Below are 19353 nucleotides of genomic sequence, written 5' to 3' on the forward strand. Positions count from 1 at the left end.
TTAGAACAATTCTTTTTAAAGAATGCCATTAACTTCGTCAAAAGAACTACCGTGTATCCGGGGTTTGTTCGCGATGCTATTTTCGCTCTTTTGCAATCACTTATTTGCTGCAAAGTATTCAATATTCAGAAATTATATCCGGTATTGTCTGCTAAAAGAAATTTTTTAAATCGCAAAAATGACTGACGCAAATGAAAAAAGTTTTTTGTCCCAATTTAAAACAAATTGAGATACGCGAAAAAAAAAATAAATTAATAAAAAGTCTAAAAAAGACAATCTGATTAAAATAAGCTGTTCTGATACGCTACCGCTCTCGTTCGAGAACGGTAGCGTATCAGAACAGCTGATTTTAATCAGATTGTAAAAAAGATATATTTAAATTACACTATAAGTATTAAACAAATCATATTTCTACCTATCGAATATAAAAATATATTCTAAACTAGCACTCAGGTTTAGTCATTCGGCATATTTCTTGTAGTCCTATTGTGCATTGCTGCAACCATTATTGGAATAAAACCTTTATTGGAATAAATTATTTCAATAGCGGTTAGGGATGTATTTTATCATTAGATTTAAATTGCAGTCCTATTGAAATTATTTCAACGGTGGTTAGGGGTGTATTTTATAATACATCCACGATTGAAACAGGTATTTTAAATAGTAGTTGTGTTTCAAAAGTGGTTGCAAAAATGATTCTTATAATTAAATACATCCCTAACCACAACTGAAATAGTTATTTCAATATTGATTTTATTTCATAAATGTATGCAACAAACTGTGCATTAGTAAGTTGAATTTTTCTCTGTTCTTTTTATATTTACAAGTTCACAAAATAGAGTAGTTTTTATCAAAATACTGCACATTTGATCTGTGATTGCATCATCCATTACCTGTTGATCATTCCGTTAAATTGAGAATATGACCTTGATTGATCTTCTTTTGTTTTTCTTTAAAATGCCTAAAGAATAACCAACTTTTCTATTGTTTTTTATTAGTGAAGGGAACGCTTTACAAGATAATTATTTTCATCTTTTGTTTAACAATTACATTGTATTTACCCTGAAATGTGGAACATCTGATGAGTTTATAAGCACAATCATATTTGAATTGTTATCATCACTACAAAGTAATGCTTTTAAAGGGGAATCCTCGGTTACTATCATTGTTTTACCAATTATAAAGTTGATCTTTTCATCAGATTTCCTCATTTTCCTTTTGGTCTTTAAACCATAAGATAATCGAGGCATTGTGATCAAAACAGAGAAACATTTAAATTGATCACTGATTTTGGAATCTCTTCCAACTTTTCGAGGAAAAATTAGCAAATGGGGTTCGGTAAAAGAGAAGACAAAATAACCAGGAAATTAGTTGACATATATAGCAAAATTGATATAAAATAACATAGAAAAACTGGTAGATTTTTTAATTAAGACACAAATTCTTAACAAAAATTGATTTCATCAGAAATTGGTATGTGACAGCAATTGCATATTGATTCCTGTTATATTTTTTTTTCCAATTGAATGCTGGCACATTTGTTTGTTTGATTTGAAATTAAAATTTTTCACCAATGCTAGCAATAAAAAAAAATCATTTTCGGTTCCTATTCAAAAAATACCTTGAACAACAATGGATGACCTAAATTCATATAAATTATGTAACTCAAATTAAAGGTCTCGTTTTTCAGCTTTATTGAATAACGTGTTATCGCACGAATTCCAACAGACCAAAATCAATGCATACCTAGCTATCACCATGACGGAACGTATAAGATTTGATTTTATCAATGGCGTTACTTTGGGTAAGTTTTACAAATCATTAGAAGCTTTTTTGTGAAAAAAAACCCGGTATATATGGTTCAATCTCTTCTAATTCATGAAAATGTATTGCTCAGTTATTGCGGAAATGAGGATCCGTCTTGCAATATTCGTAATTCGTAATATCCATCAATAAATTCGTAATTTAAAGTTTTCTTTCCAAAAACTATCTAATAATTGCTCGTAAATTTTTTTAATACGGTATCACCTTATATGCATAAATTGCAAACAAGAATCACAAACTAGATTCGATCTCGTTGCGAGCAACGAGTGGGTCTTCCGTCCAATTTTTGAATAGATAAGATTAAACTTATCAATTCAAAGATAAAATCATAGATCTTAGCGAAAAAAAGAGAAAAAAATTTTGCGGCACTCGAGGCTTGAACCCGGGTCGCCTGGGCCATGTCCACGACTGTAACGACTGAGCTACTCGGACTCCGCTTCAGAACTTTGAAGCTTAATTTCTCGAGAATGCCTTGATCGATTTTAAAACTAATTACATATTCTTAATCAGTAAAAGGGTCACTATAAGCTGTGAAAATTTCAAAGAAAAATATTAAAAAATAAAAAAGTCGAAAAATTCAATTTTTCAAAATTCCTTCCGGTGACGACCGGAAGTGACGGCTGACATTCTCTTGACGAGGTGCACCAGAAAAACGATAGATCTATCATCTCTGAAAGTTTCAGCCCTATATCTTTACTCGTTTTTTAGAAACCTGAGAGACAAAATTGACTTTAAAAAATCGTAAAACGGCGATAATTTCCGACCGGAAGTAAATTTTGAAAAAATGTCACGGGGGTACAAACTTCAGATGGCGAGGCATCATCAGTGAAAATTTGAAGGAAATCGAATCAGCCATTTCCGAGAAATCGCCTGCACAAAATGTGTAAGGGAAAAAAGAATAATAACTAGAGCAAAGCTCGTTGCAAAGCAACGAGTGGGTCTTCCGTTAATGTCAGAAGTAAAGCTGGAAGTTCCTTTCATAAGCAGAGCTCTTAAACCAACAACAAGAGTAACGAAAATAAAAAAATGAAAAAATCGAATTATTCCTGGTACGACTTAACAAAATACGAATGATTTTAGGTACCTTAAACAAAAACATTTCCGATTTCAAGAACAAAAAAAATCCGAATGTGTTCAAGTACGACTTAACAAATATTTTTGGTACGAGTTAATTTTACTTTGAATATTACGCTATTTTTTAAACCAAGGAAGCGGAATCAAAATTTCCGGAAAAATCAATTTTTAAACCCCGATATCTCTGTTATGCATCGTCTGATTTTGAAACGGCTTTCAGTGTTATATTCAGCTTAATAAGCTCTACAAAACACATATTCGTTTTTGATTTGATCAGAAAATTCATTTTTTCGAAAAATTTATTTCACTTCCGGTTTCGACCGGAAGTGACAAACTAATTTTTTCTGTACATTTGCCATAAGTCAATACGCAGATTTACAATCACAGAAAATTTCAAGTCTTTATAAACAACCGTTTACGAGAAAAGTGCTGGACAACTCTAGCGTAGGAATACATACGACTTTAAAAAATATCTAAACTGTTTGTACAATTTAAAATCTTATAATTTTCATGGTATTAGTAAATAAGTTTTCTTGAAAAACAATGCTTCAGAATACATAGCATCGAATTTATCGATTTTTTTCAAGAACTAAGTGTTGTCAGCGGTATTGATTTGTGCTTAGGTCCAAACACTGTTTCACTTTCGCTTTGCCCTAGTAAGTGCATAGGAGAGTTGATTAAAATTAACTCCCAAAAATATCCTAACAGTATATCCTTTTAAATTTTTAAACATACGTGTACATAAAATTTCTTCAAAATAAGTTTCTTGATTCATAAGTTTCTTATAATTAATCTAAACGGGATTTGAAGTCAAGTCTTGATAGTTTTAATTCACTTCATTTTTATTCTAAACAAAGTTTGCTCTTGAGCGCCAATATACATTGTTCTCTGTTAATCTGTAACAGTATCTATAATCAGTGCATATGTAAGTGAGCTCATAAACAGCACCATGGCATTTCATTATTTATTCACGAACAAAAAACGCAACAGTAGCCTGTAACAATTTAGTAACAATGTAGTTCACGGAAAATCAGAAAATGTTTACATGCGAAGTTCGAAAATTGCAATGGTAAAACATTCGAGGGCGACACTAAATATATATGATATATGTAGTTTAAGATCAAGAAAAGGGTAATCAAACATTTCCGGGAAAATACACATGTACTAAATCTTTGTTAAAAATTATTGGGAAATAACTATGATTAATAGCACACTTGTCCACACATAAAATAAATTTCTGTGTACTACATACCGAACAGTTCGATTGGTTAAGGTTGCTGATTACTCAGGATGTTAGTTTGCAAATTCGGATTGTTTAATGGCATGTACAATTCTGTTCTTTTCTGACATTCGATACATTTACTATGTTAGATTAGCTTTAAACAAAAATAGACTTACAGCAAGTTAGAGACAATTCGAACTAACAATTACGGATTTTTTCCCACTATAATATTTTGGTAGTGATATGATAATAAAAGTTAAGATTTTATTAAATTTTGTTATAACAAATAAAAGGAAAGACACAATATCACACAATTTTGATTATTGTCATAATTTGCAACAAGTGTAAATATAAGAAATAAGGTATAATTTTTGGATGTATATCGGGATATAAATACGGGTTGGTACGTGATCAAATCTTCCATAAAGCATTTCGGGCTTTATGGGATTTGATCACGTGACCAACCCGTATTTATATCCCGATATACATCCAAAAATTATACATTATTTCTTAAATTTCGTACAATCGACAATGTTTTTTATTATCACCTGTTAGATTTTATTCATTCTGAGTAAACATCCTTAAGGGGGGAACAGGACGTTGCTGTGTAAAATTATTTGTTAATGATTTTTTTTTTTTTAATTTTTTTGTAACACATGTACATTAAAATGTCGACTATAAGATATATTATTTTAATGAATATCTTCTTGACTTCTTTTTTATGTACTTTCTTACCTTTCAAAGGAGATATTTTAATAGGAATTATCTCCCTTTTCTGGCATTATGAATTTTTTAAAAAACATTTTTAATATTCTGCAATAATTATTTTCATTGATTGAATTTATTTGCAAATTATATTCATTATTTTAAAAATGGGTAAAAATCTTAAAATTATCTACAACATTGGCTTTTTCATAGGATTATCATAATTTTATTAAAATATTGCCGAAATCAACACTTCAAATTTTTTATACTAAATTTGAACAAAATCTGATGGCACATAAAATATTGTCAATGACTTTTTTTTATTTCATATATCAACCTTATAATATGCTTTTTAACTTTAATAAAATGTTCATGGCAACTTTCATGGCATTCAAGAGATACTTTAATAGGAATCCCCCCTACCCCTTATTTTGGAATTATGACCCTTTGTGACAAATTCTGTTTTGAACTATAAATAAATTAATGCATAATTTACATTTATCAATTAACATGAACAGATCATTATCAGAATATATATCTAATTAAATTAAACGCTTATGATTTTATACAATCATTTACTTTTCTAAAATTAAAAATGTAAAATTCCCCCAACCTACATATATGTAGTGACAATGACTACTTTAGAGCCATTAAGTACGGGAAAAAGATATATTAAATCCTGTATGACGTCATAATTGATAAATGACGTCACAGCATCATAAAATCAAATCAGTTATGACGTCATAATAGAGTAAGCACACCCAAGCATCATTACAATGATAGTCACGTGTTCAGTGTCATGTTACCCCCTAAAGGTCAAGATCTATTAAGGATGACGTTTACTCAGAATGAAAAAAAATTCCACTGATGATAATGAAAAACCAACTATTGTGTGTTATAGACCTTACATGGTAGTGTCATTCTTCACTTTCAAAAAAGTAGGTCAATGACCTAATTTTTGAGTAAATGGCCATTGAATATTTTTTGAAAATTTAAGAAAAATCCATAAAAATTTTACACTATGATTGAGATTTTCTTAATTGTGAAAATAATACAAATTGCTTAACTCTTTAACAAATGAAATACAGTTTATGAATGGTAGTGACATTAAATAGATACAAAGCATTAAGTTTTCATTCACAATTTTTATAGATATTCTAGTCCGAATTTCCTCTATCAGTTTTCAAATTACTACCCATTTTTGATTCAATATAACAAAAAACTGAATGATGATAATGCTAAAACATTTATAGTATTAAACCAAGTATATTGACTTTTCTCTGCTGGCATGAAATTTATATGAGGTCAATGATCAAAACTTTGAGATATGGTGTCTTTAATCATTTTTAAGCATTTTTCAATATTTTTGTAGTGTGTGCATGCGCTTATCTAAACGAAAAAGCAAAGTAAAACCAACAGAAAGTATGCAAAATTATGTTGACTAACAAATAAATTCTTAACTTTAGTTATTATAGTACTATCAAAGATGTTTCAGTGGAAAACAAAATCTGAAAAATTTAGTCCGAATTTCCTCTGTTTCGCTAAAACACAAACTTTGTCAGAGCCTAATTCCATAATGTAGTAAAACTATCTATTGTTATGTCAATAATAATTCATTTCATAAATACTTTTTGTATTTAAAACAATTTTTACCCATGAAATTGAACCTTTTCACAATTCGGATTTGAGAACTCAAACCCTGAGTAAACAACGTCCTTAAATGATTCCAGACTGTCTTTTTGGTACTAGAACCATTATGACGTCATAATTAATTTGATGAATCTTTTCCCGTATTTTACGGCTTTAAAGGAATAATGTAGAAAATAACGCAGTATTTTGAAATTCTATATTTAATAACGAGAAACGTAATCCCAGTGCCTATATTCAATTTGACATCATTTAAAAGAGAAGGTCAAGGGTTTGTTTAATACCGTTTGTAGAGAGACTGTAGGCAATCTAAATGTATTTCGTTAGTCAAAAATGGACAAAAGTCCAAGATTTGTTACTTTTATCCTTCATATTTCATAGAAAATGGTTGGTTAAAACATGATTTTCATTTGTCTACCAAAAATTTAAGCCCCGGTACATCCTGTGAAACAAAGATCTTGTTATGAAACTTCATTAAAAGAGCTTATATCTTGAATTTCATAAACCCATAGGCACCTTTCATTTACTAGATATTGACCTTAAACAAGATAAAACATGTTTGTATGTATGTTTGATTAAAAATGACTGAAAATTGCTTTCCAGATTTAGTCTTATCGATACCCTATCTAAGATAGAATACGTTCTCTGACCATGGACCGCAGATACAGCGCCCAGGATATTGTACGCTGCACCCTGTGTCTAACTTCTGTGGCCCCTATGTACTGTGAAGTGTGTCACATACATCTTTGTAAAGAATGTGTAGAGCAACATTTATCTGATTTATCTAAAGTTCATAATGTGGTATCACTTAAACAATACATCACAACTCTGAAATATCCAAAGTGTAGGAAACATCCTTTCGAACTATGTAAACGCCACTGTGAAGAATGTGACATTCCTATTTGTGTTCAATGTGATTCTTATGAAAAACATTCAGGACATTTAAATGTCGATATTATTAAACATTTTGAAAGCAAAAAAGAAATTTTACAGAAAGATTTACGAGAACTAGAGAAATTCATTTATCCTAAATATCATGAAATCGTTTCAAGCATTCCAGTTCAAAAGGCCGAACTTAGTAAATGCTCCGATAAAATGAAAATTGATCTAAACAAACGATCAGACGTATGGCACAGAGAAATAGATCTGATTATCAAAAATATGAAATATGACGTCAATGAAGCGGAATCCAAACACTTGTCTGTCCTAAATAGACATGAAGATAAAATTTCAAATACCATTTCTGATATAAAGCAAATCATTGCAAACCTGAAGAGGTTACAGAACTCCAGAGATGTGAGTCTTGTCTCTGAGTATAAATCCAGAAATGCTGAATTCAGAAGATTACCACCTAAACTAGAAGTGTCCTTACCAAACTTTGTGCCTCAGAAAATTGATAGAGATCAGCTTACTAGACAGATTGGTGTTCTGTCAGCATCGTCCTTGATAACAAAAGAACAAGACAACATCATGCCCCAGGAACCCGTGTCCTCTTTCCAACGTCTCTCTTCTAGACACATTAATGTACCCCATAAAATCGATGCCATTGACACCGGGTATGAACCCCGGGTACTCACTGCTATTGATACTGGGTATGTGTTGCATAGCGTGGCATGTCTAAGTGATTCGGAGATATGGACGTCTGGTAGTAAGAAAATCATGAAACTATTTAACCTTCAGAGAGAACTAGTGCAGTCAGCCAAAACCGAATCCGGAAACAAACCATCAGACATAGCAGTGACAAGGAGAGGGAATCTGGTTTATACTGATGAAAATGATAGGACCGTAAACATAATGAAGAAATCAGTGACACAGACTGTAATAAGATTGCGACAGTGGATACCTCGTGGTGTCTGTAGTTCCTCCTCTGGGGATCTCCTGGTTATCATGGACAGCAAGGATTATAAACAAACAAAGGTTGTTCGTTACTCTGGCTCCACAGACCGAGAGAAACAAAGTATCCAGTACAATGATAGAGGACAGCCTCTCTATTTGGTTGGTAATGATAAATATATTACTGAGAACAGAAATGAAGATATCTGTGTATCAGATTACAGAGCCCATGCGGCAGTGGTAGTAAATCACGCCGGGAAACTACGGTTTAAATACGCTGGTCAGCCCACTTCTTCCAAGAATCCGTTTTGTCCATACGGCATCACCTCAGACAGCCACAGTCGGATTCTGATAGCAGACTTCATCAGTGAGTGTATCCATATCCTTGATCAGGACGGACAGTTTCTCCGCTTCATTAACAACTGTAATTTACAGCATCCGGAGGGTTTATGTATTGACACAAAAGACAACCTCTTTGTTGCCGAATACCACACAGGCAAAGTGAAGAAAATCCAATATTGTATGTAAATGAAGTGTGTCAATTTATTTAAAACATGTTAGATTCAATTGCATGTAAACAGTGTACATGCATGGATCTAGGTTTAAGTGGGGGGGGGGGGGGGGGAGAGAGAGAGAGAGTGATCCGGACCCTTCCCTAAAAAAATTCAAATTTCCTAAATTTACATAGTAAAATACCAAAACTCTTCAGACCCCCCCCCCCCCCCCCCCCCCCGCGGAAAATTTTCTGACTAGGAACATGAAGTGTATGTTATTTTTAACATAAACAATGTTCTTAATTAACATACCTTGCATTTAACTATTGTACTTTTATTAAACAAAATAAAAAGGTGCGTATACTAAGTTAACAAGCATATTTTGAAACTAGGAACATTTCATTTATTTTAAATAGTACCTAAATAATATTGTAAAGGTTATCATACCATTCATTTCATTTGTGTATTTTACATAATACGTACGTTTATGAGGGAATTCGGTTTTCATTTATATTGACTAAATGGAACAGATAAATATTGTGCAATTTTACTCATTAAATACGACAGTTTTTAATAAAATTACGCCGCGATTAAGATTTTTTTTTAAATTGCACAACTACAACGTATTTTAAAACCTTTTAACCAAAAGCCCCTTTTTTACATACATATGATTCATCTATTCAGATCGAATTGTTTAAAAGTGATGCATCTGTAAAGTGATACATTAGATATGTCCTGGGCTAATAATGCATTAAATTCAGAGTTGCATAACAATATTGTCATTTGCTCTTCTATCAATTGATTGAAGCCTAGGAGAAACCATCTAACAAACTACATGTTAGATGCCCTTGATTTACATTTTTTTCGCTCATTGTTACTAAAATTAATCATTTTGAACCTTTTGCACACATAATTGATGTTGGAAATGTTGATGAATTTAATGCGTTTTAAACACCATAATGATAAAAACCAAATTCATACATTTTCCTATATTTCATTGCGTTATATTTACATTCAGTGTATATTCCCCCCTTATGTTTCCTTTGGAAATCTGCGACGTTCAATCTTTGCTTATTCATACGCCATGAGCACAAATATAAACGTTTTCAAATGTTTTGCGTATATTTATTTTTGAAAGACTAAATGAAACTTTCAATCTTACATAACCAATTTGATATCTACTTTTGAAAAACAATCATTAAATTGTATCTACTCCAAAATAAAAAAGATTTTCTCTACAAAGTTTCCGGCACCATATTTTTAGTCGCAGAAGCGAACTAAACAAGCATTCTGAGAGTATTGCATAAGCAATACACGTCCCCTACCGGTTTGTGGAAATTGTGAAAACAATGCACTATTATGCAGAATATCGAACCCGAACATTAAAAAATTGGAATATAAAAAATTAATTTTCTCGAAAATATGTCAACCAGACGCTACAAAAGTGTAAACTTGATCTGTAGCTTGACATTTTGAAGCTGTTCAGCAAATTTCATATTATTCCTCAAACGCATAAAGAAAAAAAGTGTGGAAAACTGAAGTGGGACAGATAGACGGACGGATGGACGGACGAACAGAAGGACTGACGGACGCAGAGGAAAGCTATAGTCCCCTCCGGTGAAAACCGGTAGGGGACTAATAATGGCTGTTCCATGTATGTTTCATATCCTTGACTGGGAGCGTATATAATGACTTTACAGCGAGCGACATGTACAATACAAGTATACTTCATAACGCGCGGTACTTAATTTGTCTGCACCACTTGGTGTGTTACAGGACCTAAGACATCCAAAAATAAGCATTCAATGCTTAGAAAAATATTCATTTTGTTAGTTTTGATCGATCTATAAACTGGTTAGAACTGGATCGTGTAGATTAAAGTATTGTATGTTTCTACAGAGATATAACTCAAAACCGCTTTTCAAAGATATATAATACCTTACGAAAATATATTATAAAAAATGTTCAATATACTCAATGGATGTAAATATAAAATCATACAGCACTATTAGAGTTTAAACGACTCTTCAAAATAGGTTTGCTATCTGTGTTTATTAAACACGTTTATTGAGAAAAAGAAAGACAGAAAAATCCAAAGTACATTCAATAATTCGTAATAGTATTCACCATGGGTACATATTGCAAATACACCTAAATCAAGACACACAGGACAAATCCTCCAGTGCTCGACTACAGGACAAATCCTGTAGTGCTCGACAACAGGACAAATCCTGTAGTGCTCGACTACGGGACACATCCTCCAGTGCTCGACTACAGAACAAATCCTGTAGTGCTCGACAACAGGACAAATCCTGTAGTGCTCGACTACGGGACACATCCTCCAGTGCTCGACTACAGGACAAATCCTCCAGTGCTCGACAACAGGACAAATCCTGTAGTGCTCGACTACGGGACAAATCCTGTAGTGCTCGAATGCAATATTTTACACAAGTAACACGGACAAAAATGTTCTAAGAGGATGTTATCTTCAAAAAAAATTACTTTTAGCCGTGAGGTATGCCGGTTCATTTAACTCAAAAATTAAGCGACTTTTTCTATCTTTGTTACTCTACTACGAAGCAAGACTTCTGGTTAGAAAATTATATAGAACTTTCCAGAAAGCTTAAGGGGTAACCAAGGACGCAGGATGACAGGACGAGTTTATCATGCTTCGCAGGCAGATACCTTTGATCGATTTTTAAAAAAAGAAGAAGATAAAATGGATTGTATTCTCACTCACTACGTTCTTCCGAATATGAAACAATAAAATGCTAAATGAATAAAACATCAAGTATTACATAGCGTTTATTTTATACAAAAACACAAATAAACAATTATCTGTCAGCCCCAAATCAGCGCATTCCTATCATCTGCCATTTTACCTTAAAAAAAACCCACTAGCGAGCGAGCACAGAGTGCCACGCAACCGCATGGCTCTACTATTTACATTACCTTATCACGTGACTCGAAACTTATTCGAGTACTTATGAAAACCATCACGCACATACTTATAATTAATTTGATGTGATTTTAGTTTTGATGGGAAAAAAACTTTCCAGCAGGGGTTGCCCAGGAACACGGTTAGACCAATTTACGTCATGGCAGACAGTGAAGGGCGTCTTAACAATGAGCAGATACTATGCAAATAAATATGCGTACACTATAGTTTTTTTAATTTTTAACATTTTTTTAACACGACAGATTGGTAGATAACCTTAGACATTAAAGGACAATGAACCGATTGTGTTCTATGCCTATATTGATAAATGAAGCATGCATAAAACGGGACAGTTGAATTGGGGATCCCCAATTATTTTTTCAAAACAGTCTTTTATCTGAAATTGTCATATGGAACAGTGATATAAATTGTAGTGAAATTTGGCCTAAAGTACAAAATTTAGGTAATTAAAGTTAGAATAAATACCCACTCAATGGTTTAAAATGAAATTTAAAAAAAGGTTTTTTTTTCAGTCAGTGGCAACAATTAAAGAGAAATGGATCCACGTACATGTATATACATGCATCATCCATTTGAATTTATATTTCTCATCCCTGCTCGTTCCTCTCAATATACAGCCATGTTCTTTTTATTTCATAGAGAACATATCAAGAAAGCAATTAAGAAAATTTGTGGACACAGTGTATACAAAAAAAATATGTTTTTCATATTAGGCATTGTATCATTTCAAAGGTGTTAAGGTTAATTCCCGCGCTTGCGCGGGATATCATCTAGTATCCTAGATATTAACAAAGCTGCAATCTTTTGAAATTTTAAATCATATTCAATGTTGCGACTTTCTTTTGCAGTCCAGTATATATTATGAATTAGATATATCTATTGCAAACAGAGAGAATTCGGGTAGTTTTTTCTAATTCTGGCGTTTACTAAATCATCATTTGGATGATAAATGGCAGCATTTTAATTATATAAGTTAAACTTTTATTTGTTACCCAATATATTTTTGTGTATTTTAAGTGGATTTTATCGCATTTATTCTTTAAGATGATCGTATGGCAACAATAACAAGTGAAAAGCTGTCAATGTGACAGCAAACCGGGTTTTCTTTTATGTGAACTTTATCCTTAATCCATGTCAATCCAGTGAAATGGTGTACCCCTATATGCAATATTTTGCCAAAAAGTGACTAAGTTCAAAAGCTGGTATTTTTTTCATAAATATTCAGAAATCAAAATCCTAGCAATATGCACACCTCTGATATATGTACAATTGATCTGCAAAACAACAACTTCCTATCTTGAAATCTGTAGGAGGAGTTATCCGTACAATGAGGGTACCCTATATGCAATATTTTGCAAAAAAATGACTAAGTTCAAAAGCTAGTATTTTTTTCATAGATTATCGGAAATCAAAATCCTAGCAATATGCACACTTCTGATATAGGTACAATTGAACTGCAAAACAACAACATCCTATCTTGAAAACTGTAGGAGGCTATATCCGTACAATGAGGGTACCCTATATGCAAAATTTTGCCAAAAAACGACCAAGTTCAAAAGCTAGTATTTTTTTCATAAATTATTGGAAATCACAATCCTAGCAATATGCACACCTCTGATATATGTACAATTGATCTGCATAACAACAACAACCTATCTTGAAAACTTTAGGAGGAGTTATCCGTACAATGAGGGTACCCTATATGCAATATTTTGCCAAAAAGTGACTAAGTTCAAAAGCTGGTAATTTTTTCATAAATAATCAGAAATCAATATCCTAGCAATATGCACACCTCTGATATATGTACAATTGATCTGCAAAACAACAACTTCCTATCTTGAAAACTGTAGGAGGAGTTATCCGTACAATGAGGGTACCCTTTTGGCAGCCGCCCGCCCGCCATTTTCACCATTTTAATAACCGGATTTTTCCTTCGGAAAACCCGGTTAATAAAACATCGAATTATGCTTCAAAACATTTAAGGTGTTTAACACTGACCTCATGTAGATTTAATGCAAGCGAATGAAATCAATATAAGTAGTTAAGGCCTATGAATGTTTAAGTGTTATAATTATGTAGTTTGTGTTAAACTGAATAAAACTAGGAAGATTTTAAGAATATTTTTTAAGAATGAAGCTTCTAAAAATAAAAAAAAACACGACCAAAAATCAAACACAAAAAGACAGCAACTTATGTATCGCTAATAAAATGCTATCTTTTGTGGTCCATAGGACTTCAGAATAAATGCAGAATCATCGCTATCCGATTGCTCATACGAACATCCAAAGAAAACATCTTCTTTTTAATACATTTTTTCTTTGATTAGCATTTTTTATGAGTTATAAAAGATCCGTACGTTGTAAAGTCATTCTCTGTTGTGTTGTTTAATAACAATATTCAATGATTTTGTCTTCAACAGCAAGAAAAGTACCATATTTCGCAGCCAAATAAGGTAATCGTAATTTCTGGGTAATATCCACATCATACAATAAGTACTCGTATGTCCTTAATACCTACACAACTTCATAAAATTCAATGCAGTGGTTTTAATACCTACTTTACGAACGTTCCTGCCGCAGTTTAAGAGGAGTTGCGCTTACCCAAAACCCCCAGGACTGACGGGTCAAAAAGATGACAGCTCTAGCAACTTGCTGCGTGGGATATAATTTATGGTAAATTATCCTCGTGGTTCAAAGTATTTGTTAACAATGAACAGTTTGCTTTTGCTTTTTCAACGTAAATACATGTATCACTTGTTACTTTGTCAGCCATTACCCAACAAATTGACACCGATAATGCATCTCCTAAACATGTATCGCTTCGTACAAGTCGTTCCCCGAAACCATGTGTTTTTTGATTGATTTTATTTATCATGTCAACTGCCAATGAAGTTGGTGCGCAGACCTTCAAAGAATTGGTCCTTATAAAAAATGTTAAAGTACTTGTACACCACTTGGGGACTTTCTACAATAATATTCACATTTAAAAGAATAAGAAGTGACTAGATCGAGCAATTTAAACAATGTTGGAGGAATGTAAATTCAGTGCATTTTCATCGACCTCTCACATGGTTTAATTGTAACAAGAGAAAGCTGTCAATGTGTCGGCAAACCGGGTTTTCTTTTGTGTTAACAGTATCAACAATCCAATTGTCGATCAAAAAATGAAGAGTTATGCTTCTCTCTATGGTGCAGATATTTGTAAAATCAAACTGCAAAAAAAATCCTCTCTTGAAAACTTAGTAGTAGTTATCTGGACAAATGATGAACCACGTATCATGAAAAAAGTACAAAGTTCATCATATGTATCTCCTTAGAAGAAGAATTCTGTATAAAGCTATTGTCAAATCTTTAATCTGAAATATTTTGGGATTTTCTTTACTAAATGATAGTTTATTACTAAACAACTCATTCATGTATCTAAAAATTTATGGAAGATCTGATGGTCAATTTGTTGCCCATTCTGCCTTCTTTAATCGGAAATTGCATGAAACGTGTTACCAAAGTGGTAAAAATATAAGACACAGAAAATTGCTAACACCTGTCACGTTTGAAAAAGTTTGATAAATTACACGTTCGAAATCTGTTAGCTACCATTTTACCCCCGGCTATATTTCTATAATTGTACATCTCTATTTCTGGTTTTCATGATATTTTCTGTTTCAAATATAATTTCTGAAAGGTAATACTGTTGACATTTTAAGGAGACTGGATGGCCAACAAATTAATCTAGCTTTAATTTTAAGATAAGAGTAGTTAAACTATAAATTATACTTTTACCATATAAATTTATGTATTTTCCTCTATTTGTAAATTGATCTACTTTTTCAAAGGAAGTCAATACATTCCAAAATTAGCCACGATCATCGAACCCTTTTAAGACGAGTAAATTTCACAACACAAACTGCCAAAACGTATTTCAATTTTTCCAAACAACATTCGTATGTTACCTGTACTTGCAGTTGATTGTATGTTGGGCATCATCAATTATTAAGGTCTTCCGTTTCCAACGGAAGACCTTATAGTGATTGTAATGTTTCTTTTTATTATTAAGGTCTTCCGTTTCCAACGGAAGACCTTATAGTGATTGTATTGTTTCTTTTTATTATTATTATTAAGGTCTTCCGTTTCCAACGGAAGACCTTATAGTGATTGTAATGTTTCTTATTAAGGTCTTCCGTTTCCAACGGAAGACCTTATAGTGATTGTAATGTTTCTTATTAAGGTCTTCCGTTTCCAACGGAAGACCTTATAGTGATTGTAATGTTTCTTATTATTATTATTATTATTATTATTTTTTTTTGTCCGTTTTTTGTCCACAAGATTTCTCAGAGATGGCTGGATAGATTTTCTTGAAATTTTCAGGACTGATAGAAAATGATAATATCTCTAGGCGTTTTTTTCATTTTGTCAAAATTTACTTCCTGTCGTCCGTTTCCTGTCCCGCGACAAAAAGCTATGGACAATGAGATCTCAGAAACGATAAAGACTTGAACCTCCAAACTTTGAGGGATGATAGACCTATAGTTGTAGATGTGTTTAAACATTTTTGTTTTGTTCGTCGTAACTTCCGGTCGTCACCGGAAGCTCTTCAAAAATTATGCTTTTACGCATTTAATGTATTTCTCGGAGAATTGAAGTATAAGTATACATGCTTACATATGTCATCTATCCGATGATTAATAAACGTAAAAATTCTACTTCCGGTGAGATATCTCAAATATCTCATGTAGCCTTTTTAAAATAAATGTTTGAACCCCGAGATCTCAGAAACTGTAAGTGATCAAGACACGAAACTTACAGGGATGATAGACATTTGATAGAAGATGTGTTTAACCGTTTTTATTTTGTCGACCGTCACTTCCGGTCACACAGGAAGAGTTCAAACAAATCAAGTTTTTTAAAAGTTTAACCCGATTTCTCAGAGATGCATGGATGGATTTTCTTGAAATTTTTAGGACTGATAGGGAACGATAAAATCTAGAGGAACTTTTTTTCATTTTTTCAAAATTCACTTCCTGTCGTCCGTTTCCTGTCCCGCGACAAAAAGCTATGGACAATGAGATCTCAGAAACGATAAAGACTTGAACATCCAAACTTTGAGGGATGATAGACCTATTGTTGTAAATGTGTTTAAACTATTTTGTTGTGTTCGTCGTAACTTCCGGTCGTCACCGGAAGCACTTCAAAAATTATGTTTTTACACATTTTATTTCTTTAACACAAAATTGAAATATAAGTATAAGCGCTTTCATATGTCATCTATCCGATGATTAATAAACAAAAAAAAATACTTCCGGTGAGATATCTCAAATATCTCAGGTACTCTTTTTAAAACAACTATTATTACAGCAAGATCTCATAAACTGTAAGTGACCAAGACACAAAGCTTACATGGCTGGTAGACATTTGATAGAAGATGTGTTTAACCGCTCTCATTTTGTCAACCGTCACTTCCGGTCCACACCCGAAGAGTTCAAACAATTCAAGTTGGTTAAGAGTTTAACTGTTTTTGTTTGACAATGTAAGACAAATTGATAGCCAATAAAGTCCCGTTGTGTAATGGTTAAGAAATACTAACTTTCATTTTCATCAAACACTTCCGTTTGTCCGTTTCCTGTCCCGAAACAAAAAACCTTGATTCCTAGAGATCTTAAAAACGGTGATGACTTGAATAATCAAACTTTGTGGGATGATAGAAGTATGTATGTACATGTGTTTACACTATAATGTACTGTTCGGCGTAACTTCCGGTCGTCACCGGAAGCAATTCAAAAATTTGGGATTTTTTTCAAATATTATTCATTTTACATAAAAAGAAAATATCATTATATAATCTTACATATGTCATCTATATAATGTTAAATTAGCAAATAAATTTTACTTCCGGTGAGAAATCTCAAATATATCTGTGTAACTTTCATCTTTACAAATTTGATGTCCGCGAGATTTTTGTCACTGTAAGTGATTCAGACACGAAGCTCTCTTGATTAATAGAAATTTGATTGGGGATGTGTTTAATGGGTTTAATTCTGTCAACTTTAAGAACCGGTTCTTACCGGAAGGGTTCAAACAAATCATGTTTTTAACAAGTTTAACTGATTTTTATTGGGTGTTTTATCTAGCCTGATAAACAGTGGTGTACGCTAAGCAAATGTACGAGAAATACCAGCTTTTGTTTTTATTAATCACTTCCGTTTGTCTGTTTCCGGTCCCGAGACAAAAACTATTGTTTCAAAGAGATCTTAGATTTGGCAGAGACGTGAACAACCAAACTCTGAGGAAGGATTAACTTATGATTGTACAAATGGTTAACATTTTTGTTTAGATCGGCATTGCTTCCGGTCGTCACAGAAAGTACTTCAAAAATTGGATTTTTTTTTCATTCTCGTTGTTTTACATGTAAGTAACGTCTGGATATATCATTCACAATAATTATCATATCCACTTCTTTTTCTATGTGAGAGAAGCAATGTCTTACAGTTAAATTGATACATGTATATCAAAACGGAAGACCTTTTTGTTACTTTTGCAACAAGTGTCTAGTTAAGGTCTTCCGTTTCCAACGGAAGACCTTATAGTGATTGTAATGTTTCTTATTATTATTATTATTATTATTTTTTTTTGTCCGTTTTTTGTCCACAAGATTTCTCAGAGATGGCTAGATGGATTTTCTTGAAATTTTCAGGACTGACAGAAAATTATAATATCTCCAGGCGTTTTTTTCATTTTTTCAAAATTCACTTCCTGTCGTCCGTTTCCTGTCCCGCGACAAAAAGCTATGGACAATGAGATCTCAGAAACGATAAAGACTTGAACCTCCAAACTTTGAGGGATGATAGACCTATAGTTGTAGATGTGTTTAAACTATTTTGTTTTGTTCGTCGTAACTTCCGGTCGTCACCGGAAGCTCTTCAAAAATTATGCTTTTACGCATTTAATATATTTCTCAGAGAATTGAAATATAAGTATAAATGCTTACATATGTCATCTATCCGATGATTAATAAACATAAAAATTCTACTTCCGGTGAGATATCTCAAATATCTCATGAAGCCTTTTTTAAAGTAAATGTTTGAACCCCGAGATCTCAGAAACTGTAAGTGATCAAAACACGAAACTTACAGGGATGATAGACATTTGATAGAAGATGTGTTTAACCGTTTTTATTTGGTCGACCGTCACTTCCGGTCCACACAGGAAGAGTTCAAACAAATCAAGTTTTTTAAAAGTTTCACTCGATTTTTCAGAGATGCATGGATGGATTTTCTTGAAATTTATAGGACTGATAGAGAACGAAAATATCTCTAGGCATTTTTTTCATTTTGTCAAAATTTCCTTCCTGTCGTCCGTTTCCTGTCCCGCGATAAAAAGCTATGGACAATGAGATCTCAGAAACGATAAAGACTTGAACATCCAAACTTTGAGGGATGATAGACCTATAGCTGTAGATGTGTTTAAACTATTTTGTTTTGTTCGTCGTAACTTCCGGTCGTCACCGGAAGCACTTCAAAAATTATGTTTTTACGCATTTTATTTGTTTAACACTGAAATGATATAAAAGGTATAAACGCTTTCATATGTCATCTATCCGAT

General features: G+C 32.7%; 1 protein-coding gene across 1 annotated transcript; it reads left to right on the top strand.

Annotated features, from left to right (window-relative positions):
- Positions 1-1670: 1670 nt before the first annotated feature.
- Positions 1671-8910, top strand: LOC128158726 (tripartite motif-containing protein 2-like). Its single transcript, XM_052821673.1, has 2 exons — positions 1671-1804; positions 7076-8910. The coding sequence occupies exon 2, from the start codon at positions 7124-7126 to the stop codon at positions 8831-8833; it is 1710 nt and encodes a 569-aa protein (XP_052677633.1). The 5' UTR covers positions 1671-1804; positions 7076-7123; the 3' UTR covers positions 8834-8910.
- Positions 8911-19353: the final 10443 nt, after the last annotated feature.

Source organism: Crassostrea angulata, chromosome 8 (assembly GCF_025612915.1).
Source record: "Crassostrea angulata isolate pt1a10 chromosome 8, ASM2561291v2, whole genome shotgun sequence".
NCBI classification, from domain to species: Eukaryota; Metazoa; Mollusca; class Bivalvia; order Ostreida; family Ostreidae; genus Magallana; species Magallana angulata.